This window comes from Notamacropus eugenii, chromosome 4 (assembly GCF_028372415.1).
Source record: "Notamacropus eugenii isolate mMacEug1 chromosome 4, mMacEug1.pri_v2, whole genome shotgun sequence".
In the NCBI taxonomy this organism is placed as follows: Eukaryota; Metazoa; Chordata; class Mammalia; order Diprotodontia; family Macropodidae; genus Notamacropus; species Notamacropus eugenii.
Window position 1 is genome coordinate 75,733,222 of NC_092875.1, and position 9,018 is coordinate 75,742,239.

At 36.9% G+C, this 9,018-nt stretch overlaps 1 protein-coding gene across 1 annotated transcript in view; it reads left to right on the forward strand.

Annotated features, from left to right (window-relative positions):
* The window catches only part of LOC140499989 (adhesion G protein-coupled receptor E4-like), a 28,560-nt gene extending 22,295 nt beyond the window's left edge, over nucleotides 1-6,265 (forward strand). Inside the window, exons 8-11 of the mRNA XM_072602095.1 lie at nucleotides 432-523; nucleotides 1,970-2,150; nucleotides 4,278-4,373; nucleotides 5,248-6,265. Of these exons, the coding sequence (XP_072458196.1) occupies nucleotides 432-523; nucleotides 1,970-2,150; nucleotides 4,278-4,373; nucleotides 5,248-5,259 (381 nt within the window). The 3' untranslated portion in view covers nucleotides 5,260-6,265. The remainder of the gene's footprint in view (nucleotides 1-431; nucleotides 524-1,969; nucleotides 2,151-4,277; nucleotides 4,374-5,247) is intronic.
* The last annotated feature ends 2,753 nt before the right edge of the window (nucleotides 6,266-9,018 follow it).

A 9,018-nucleotide genomic window follows, 5' to 3' on the forward strand; every position in this document is an offset into this window, starting at 1 on the left:
CTTGAGCATTTTCAGGAAATCCGTGTGTCCTATGCCTTTCTGAACATGGCCTAAACAATATCCCACAATGCTGGGCATGCTGGAGGGATTGGAGCAAGGTGGCACAGCAGATGGAGTGCTGAACCTGGATTCAGAAGCACCTCAGTACAAATCTGACCTCAGACACTGTTAAGCTATTTGATCTTGGGCATGTTTCTTCAGCCTGCTTGCCTCAGTTTCCTCATCTGAAAAATGAGCTGAAGAAATGGCAAATTACTCCAGTATCTTTGCCAAGAAAACCCCAGATTGGATCAGGAAGAGTGTGACATGACTGAAATAACTAAACAACAACAATGCTAGGGAACCAGTTCCTAGGTCCATTGGTTGGATGGTTACAACCACGTTGGCCCTAGAGTTTGGTTCAAAGTCAACATTTCTTACTGTTCCTACAGATCAACTTGTCCTTTTATCTGACAACCCTGTGGATTTTGAGAGACAGACTTTCATCACTCAACAAAGAAGTGTCCACCATCCAAAACACAAGGTAAGCTGGTCAGCCCCTTCCTTGCCAGAAAAGTCCAGGGAGCTGCAGGAAACTTAAAGTAAAACTTGGAGACCACTGGCTAGGTAACCTGTAAAGGGCAATATTGCTCTAGTCTGGCCTCTAAGGTCCCTCCCAATGCTGAAGTTCTGTGAACACTCTGGGCTGCTCTAAGTCAACACCTCAATAGTATTTTTCTATTGGGTAATAATAATAATGAGGAGGAGGAGGATAGCTCTCACTTATAAGTACTATAGATTTAATAAAGAATTTTCCTCACTATTGTCCTTCAAGGTATACTGCAGTAGACATTATCATCCCATTTAAAGAAGAATAAAAGATGCGTCCAATGTCACCTCCTACATAAGTAGCAGAGATAGGACTTGTACACAGGCCTCTTGACTCCAAGTTCAGTTGTCTGTCCGTTAAACCAAGTGGTCTCTCCAAACATTTCCCCTTTTGCATTCTGATAGATCTAGAATTATCATTAAGCCCTTGAATTATCATTAAGCCAATACTTGCAGTTGCAAATCAACACTGCATGTGAGACGATGTGAAAAGGGTAATGGGCTGCCTCAGAAAGTAATGAGTTTCCAATCACGGGAGATTTGTTTTATCCTTTGAGGGAGGAAATTCGTGCTCCAGGACAAGTAGTAAAAGATGGCCACTGTGGTCATTTCCACCTTGGAAATTCTGTTGGAAAAAGTGATTCATTTGTAAATATTTCTTTTATAAGACTTTTGTGAAAATCTTTTTAAAATTAAAATTTATTTTTTATCATTAACTTCACAGTCACTAAAAATATGAACAGTTCAATATAGAGAGAACAAAATATATTTCTTATAAAAAATAGCTGTACATAACAGAAACCAATAGTTTCACATACTCCTTTTTAAAGGAATTTTTCTATTGTACAAGGAAAGGCAGTGCTAGCTATTATATAATAACGCTTTAAAACACACATTCAACATGCTCCTCTTTAAGTTAACTTCCAGAACTTTCAACTCTGTGTTTATTATTGTCTCTCCCATAGTGATATTATTTGAACATGAGCAAAGGTTGGATTGTTTATACCTGCAAAGGCAGTGTTGAAGAAGGGTAGTTGAAAAGTAATCCTCAGAAATGGGAGAAAGGGAAAAGAAGGGGATAGAAACCATTTGTGTGGGACCTATTATGTGCCAGGCACTATGCTAAGTGGTTTTGATAAAAAAAATTATTTGAGAATACAATATGGACTATTTATGCCTGATCTGTGGTAAAGCTTTCTAAGCTCACATTGGTCTGATCAACCAGGTTAAACACACTGTACCTTTATTCCCAACACAGTGAGGTCATTTTACTTCTCTTTGAGAACAAAGGACAACAACCAAATGCTCATAGGAGGTGTTGAGTTGGGTATCAGATAAAACATGAAAGATGAATCTCATCTCTGCCTCTTGGTTTTCATAGGATGCTGACAATTAAAGCCCTAGCTCAGCTCTTCATCCTGGGATGCTCTTGGAGTCTTGGCTTCTTCATGATTGATTCTGTACCTAAACAAGCCCAGTCAGTCATTGCCTACATCTTCACCATCATCAACTCCCTGCAGGGAGTCTACATCTTCCTGGTGCACTGTGTCCTCAGCCACCAGGTAATTCATCCTCTTACCAACTCACATGACAAGTCCCATTTCCAAGAATTACAGATTCATAGAATCTCAGAGTGGAAAGGATCACAGAGGCCATGTCATCCAATCCATAACTGACCAAATGTCTCCTTGACATCTTGCCCTACAAATGTTCACCTAACCTTTGCATGGAGACATCCTGCCACCCACTGATATGACCCATTTCACATCTGGATAGCTGTAGTTTTTAGGAAGTGTTTCCTTATTTCAAGGCCCAGTGTGACTGTTTGTAACTTCCATCCTTTGCTACCATTTGATGGCTACATACCATCTCTTTCTTTCTTGACACGTTGTATTCCTTCAAATGTTTTCTTCAGAGGAGGTGCTCCTGACCATGCACTTCCCTCATCCTTAATCTTCAAGTTCCCCATTATTTAACTCTGCAATAAAAGGTCTGTAATGATTCCCTTGACTCATTTCTGGATGGAAAAAGAGTTCTTGGCAGAACAGGCAGTAACCTGTTGGGCTCATTTTTTTTGTCTCTCTTGAAGATTTCACTGTTGTCCTGATTACAATTCTAGTTCCTAAAAAATAGGAAGTATTTAATATAAGATATATTTATCTAATGCTATTTGTCAAATTGTCAGTGGTAACTAGGAAAGGTCACATGGGATAATGACATGCTACTAACAAAAGTCACTGCCAAAACCTCTGGGATATTTCTTTCCATTTACCTGTAGAGATCCAGCAACAGATTGCATGAAGAGTATTGACCCTCCTTGGGGTTCAGATGCCCAACTGCCTAATTTTTTAATTCCCTCCCTACAAGTAGTGCACTGCAGAATTCACAGCAAGTAACAAACCCTATACAAAATGTCTGGAACTGTTTCATCTGTCCAGTCCCTTACAAAGCTTCTATTACAGGGACTTTACGATAGAAAGAAAAGCTGAGATAAGTGATCCTGAACCCAGATCTCACTTTTAGAGTACCAACAGGTTAGTTAATATTCTATAGCATTTTTTTTTTCTGAGAGGATGTATCTATCTGTGATTTCATAGATATGGGGGACTCCTTAGAATGGAAATTGTCTTCATCAGTATAGTTCAGCAACTTTCATATGACTTAGAATCATAGCAGCCTAGGACACTGAGAGGTTAGGTGAAAGAAGTGGATTCTGTCAGAGAAAAAACCTGAACCTTGATCTACTTCACTACAAAGCTGGCTCTACAGCCAATAAGCCAAGGGTTTTTTTATTGCTCTTTAGACACTTTTCCAGTCATATCTGACTCTTCATGACCTCTTTTGAGGTTTTCTCAGCAATAGCACTGCAGTGGTTTGCCATTTCCTTCTCCAGGTAATTTTACAGATGAAGAAACTAAGACAAACACAGTTTAGTGACTTGCACTAGATACTGCTCCAAATTTTGCTCAGCCAGGTGAAGCAGTCTATACCGTGTGCCACTCACTTACCCATTAAGACATGCTAACTTTCATCAGATACATCAGCAGAGTAATAATATTAAACAGTTCCTACTCTTTTGCTCTTCCCTCCTGGGTTTACTTTTCAGAGCATTTTTGCATCTATAATCTCACTTGTCCTCATAAGCCTCTGTGAGGTCTGTAAGACAGGTGACATTTTCAAAAGCCCTCTGGTCATGAAGCAATAGTGTTTACACTTAAAAAATGAGAAGCATTTTATGATGCCATCAGCAGGATTGAAGTAACTCCTCTGAAGGGTAAGTGGGTTGGTGTCTTTAATTCAATTTTGCAAATAAGAAAGATTGAAAATACTGAACTTGGAGTCACAGGACCTGATATTGAACCCCAGCTGTTCTTCTTACTACCTGTGTAACCTTGAAGGAAGTCATATCATGTCCTTGGGCTTTAGTTTCTTTAGGTATAAAATGCGTTTATCAGACTGAACAATTTTGAAGCCTCCTTCAAGTCATAAATCCTAATCAACCTTATCAAAGTCATACAGAATATTAATGAAAAAGTAGAGACCAGCATGCGCATGCACACACACACACACACACACACACACACACACACACACACACACACACCCCTACCTACCTCCATTTCAGCAATGTGGCTGCTAAAATGATCCTCCATGCCAAAACTCAATTCTCTGTCCTCCTGAATCTTCAGGTCCAAGAGGAATATAAGAAATGCTTTAAGACAATTAAGGGAACAACTGAAACAGATACCAATGTGTTTTCTACTTCAACTAGTGACACCGGAATGGTAAGATCATTTCTTTACCACTCAATATCATTACGCAAATCAAATACCTCAAGTCTGTTGGATGTCCTTGCTCCTGGTTTTGCCAAGAATAGTGTCACTTGATTCCATATTAGACTCATCCACAGTTCAAAGAATTATAGAAACCAATAGCAATATTATTTAATTTTCCAATTTTTCTTTGAAGTAAATTTGGTTCAACCATAGAAAATAAGATCCTATGCATAGGAAGAGCTCCTCCTGAAAGGAAGGGATGATGAAGAGTATACTTGACCTTGGTTCTACATACTGTACCAGAAAAATTTGTCATCCTCATGAGTGAGAGATTATGTAAAATTTCATGGGCCTTATCACATACCTACCTTGTACAGCATCACTTCACAAGACCTGGAGTGGGCTGGAGAATCTACCAGAGAGCATTGTGCAAACCCAAGACATATTTATGCATGCCTTGCCCCAGGCTCCTGAATAGTTTTTAGCCCCTTCTCCTAAGTGAAATGAAAATGATCTGGGTTGAGTTTGGGCTTGTTGATGTGAGTTAAAGGATGGCCGGAAGCTGCAAAAGTAAAACTAAAAAACCAGTTGTTCATTAAGATGCTAGTCACATGCAGCTCTTTTCCAAATAAATTGAATTACAATCACAAACATTTAAAAGTGAAAATCTGATTCATCATATCTGATTCAAATATGTGAATTAGTTTGTACAAAGTTCCAAATTGTTATATAAGATCTATTTTTCTCATCATCTGGATAAAAGTCTTCTGCTTTTAAATTACCTAAACTCATTTTCAATATATTTTTGTCTCCTTTATGTTACCCTATTCCTTTCTTTCACTTCACTGTCACTCTTCCTGTCTACCTTCCCTCATCACCACAGCTGGAAAAATAATTTAAGCTTGAAAGTAAAGAAAAGATGCCTCCACTGCCTGAAACGATCTCACTGTCCACTCCATCAGCAAACTTCAGCTCCTGGAGCATCAGAAGGAAGAGAAGTGGCTCTCATAAATAGCACACTCAAGAAGTGCACTTATTGTGCACTCTAGCTGTGCACTTTTTGAGAATTTGTTTCAGAAAGGTGCTTCTGGTAGATCATTTTCTTAGATTTCCTTTATCCCTATAATATCTGTCATGCCCTCAGTGACACGTTCTCCATTTTATTTGCATCTGACCTGCATTTATCTGTTATACAAACTATTATTAACCCTTTTCCCTGATCTGCCATTTTTTCCTAAATAGGCTTGGGAGGTGATGAGGTAAGAAAGAAGGAGGCTTTGAAGATGCAAAGGTACCTGCCACTAAGAGGATACACTAGATTAGGGAAAGGAAGGCTTGGGAAAGTATTGTCTAATTTCAATTCTTCCACCCAACTAGCTCCTTAGAGGGATATGTAAGCTAGAAGCTTCCTAGACATTGAATAGAAAAGAAGCAGGGGAATATCAGTGGGCTATCTCCTTCCCTCATTCATTTTTTCCCTTCTCCTTTCCTGAATAAGCAATTCTAAACTTCCTCACACCTTCCTTTTATGATTGTATAAGATTTTTTACTTCCAGTATTGGTATTGCTATAATATTGTCTGCTCTTTTATCTTTCATTAATGTACAGCATTTCAGCTATGCGGTGGTTCAAGCAAGGGTTTTATGGGCTAGCAAGAAATGAGACCACCAGTTATGAAATGGTTTGCATGTTGGTAATTACAAACAGTCAATTCACAGTTAAAATTTGGTAATTTAACTCTTTTAGTTACTTATCAGTTCTTGTAGTTACTTTGTAAATTTATAATCTGTAAGTCATCTAAAAATAGTTACTACTTCTACTGAGCCATCTTTCAGTATTGTATTTATCAATCTGTATACCGTTTTGAGTTGGTTGCATGCATGAAAGTGAATAAAGCTAAGTTTTTGCTGTCTTAATCTCATTGATTTGTCACCCAAGAGTCTATCATCTTCATTGCATTACAGTGAACCTGGAAGTGGTCAATGAAGAAACCTTAAAGACTTGATGCCAAAGAAAGGAACTAAAAAAATTGAGAATTCCCATTTATGCTTACAGTTATAAAATTATAATATGTCTCTTTAATATTAGTATCTTCTATCCATAAGGTTGACTTCTAATAAGAAGAGAGGACAGTAGAATGTAAGCACTCTAAATGAGATCTACTGTTCTTCTATTCCAGAATATAAAACTTCATGAAAATAAAATAGAAACCAGGTAGCAATTTGGTTGCCAATACCAAATGTTTGTTGAATTGAAATAGAATTGTTTGGGAATATTACCAGAAAAGTCAAAGCATTCTGCTAAAGATAGTGAGCATGATCACTTAAATAAAGGTGAAAAAAATCAAGGTGCTTTTGCTTTTAATTCAATAATTAAATTTAGCAGAAAGTCACTCAGTCCATCACCTGATATATCTCTGAGTCACAGCTCAGTTCAGCTGTCAGTCACAGATCAGCACAGCTGCAAGAGGGGAGGTGAAGCAGTTCACAGACTCTGAGCTGATTGCTTCAGTTATTAGCAAGGCTTTGACTAAAGGCAAGGGAGAGTCAGAAGGTTTCCTAATCACTTATATTTCACTTGATTCAAAGAAATAAGTAAGTAGACCTTTCTCCAACTATGTCTCCAAGTACTTTACATCTTTATCCAGCTCAATTACATCCCTATTCAGGAATGAAATTGAAGTGACCAAAGACATGATTTAGAACTTCAAGGTTTACAGAGCACTTTCCTTACAGTAAACCTGTGAGCTAGGGTAAGTGGTTTGGTCCTATTTTACAGATGGAACTTCAATGAAACCAGGGAATCTAGGAGGAAGGGATTTGGAGGGATAGCTTCCAGTTAAGTCAGTGAAAATACTTGAAGCAATACAAATTCTTAAAGGAAAAATTATTTTACAATTGGGGGAACTCAATTTTCCCCTCTCAGAACTAGATTAATCTCATGCCAAAATAAACAGGAAAGAAATTAAGGAGATGAATAGAATTGGGAACCTTTAGAGTGATAGCTGTTGTTGGGTCATTTTTAAGTCCTACTCAACTATTCATGACCTCATTTAAGGTTTTCTTGCCAAAGATACTGGAGCATTTTGCCATTTACTTCTCTAAATCATTTTGCAAGATGAGGAACTGAGGCAAACAGGGTTAAGTGACTAGCCCACTGTCACACAACTAGCAAGTGTCTGATGTTGGATTTGTATTCACAGAGAGGAGTCTTCCTGACTCTGGGCCTAGTGTTATACCCTGTGCTACATAGCTGAATGAGAATAGAAAGAAATACACCTTTTTCTCCGTTATATATAGCACCTTCACAAAAACAGTGACCAAGTATTAGGGCATAAACACTTTCTTTTCAGATGATAATTCGAGACAAATGATACTCAATAAAGGGACATGAAAACAGAGATTAAAAATTAATTGGAAACTAAACAATCTAATCCTAAAGATTGAGTGGGTCAAAGAACTAATCATAGAAACAATTGATAATTTCATTAAAGAGTATGACAACAAAGAGACAACAAGCCAAAATTTATGGGATGCAATCAGAAAAGTACTTAGGGAAAGATTTATGTGTCTAAATGCTTACATCAAGAAAATGGAGAAAGAGTAGATCAGTGCCTTGATCAAACAACCAAAAAATACTCAAAAAAGAATAAATTGAAAATCCCCAACTAAACATCAAATTGGAAATCATGAAAATCAAAGGAGAAAGTAATAAAAATTGAAAGGAAATAATTGACTTATAAATAAAACAAGGAGCTGGTTTTATTTTTAAAACACACAATAAAATAAATAAGCTATTAGTTTGATTTTTAAAAAGTAAGAACCAAATTACAAGTACCAAAAATGAAAGGGTCAATTCACCAAGACTGAAGATGAAATTAAACCATTTTAAGGCTCTTTTGCCTAATTATAGGCCAATAAATCTAATAATCTAAGTGAAATAGATGGACATTTACAAAAACATAAATTGCCCAGATTAACACAAGAGAAAATGGAATAATTAACTAAACTTATCTTAGAAAAAGACATTGAACAAGCCATCTGTGAGCTCCCTAAGAAAAAATTCTCAAAATCAGATGGATTCCCGAATGAATTCTATCAAACATTTAAAGACCAATTAATGTTAATGCTACATAAATTATTCTGAAAAATTGACAAAGGAGTCCTACCAAATTCCTTTTCTGACATAAACATAATGCTGATACCTAAACCAGGATGAGCTAAAACAGAGAAAGGAAACTACAGACCAATTTCCTTAATAAATGTTGATGCCAAAATGTTAAATAAAATAATAGCAAGGAGATTACAGCAATATATTACAAAGATTATATGCTATGACCAGGTGGGATTTATACAAAGAAGGCATTGCTGATTCAGTATTAAGAAAACTATCAGCATAATAAGCCATATCAATAAGAAAAACAACAAAAATCATATGATTATCTCAATTGATGCAGAAAAAGCTTTTGACAAAGTACTGTGCTCATCCCTATTAAAAAATCACTAGCAAGCATAGGAATTAAATTTAGCTTTCATTAAAATGATAAATGTGTTGTTCAGTCATTTTTCAGTCACATCCAACTCTTTGTGATCCTACTTTGGTGTTTTCTTGGCAAAGATACTGAAGTGGTTTGCCATTTCCTTCTCCAGATTAT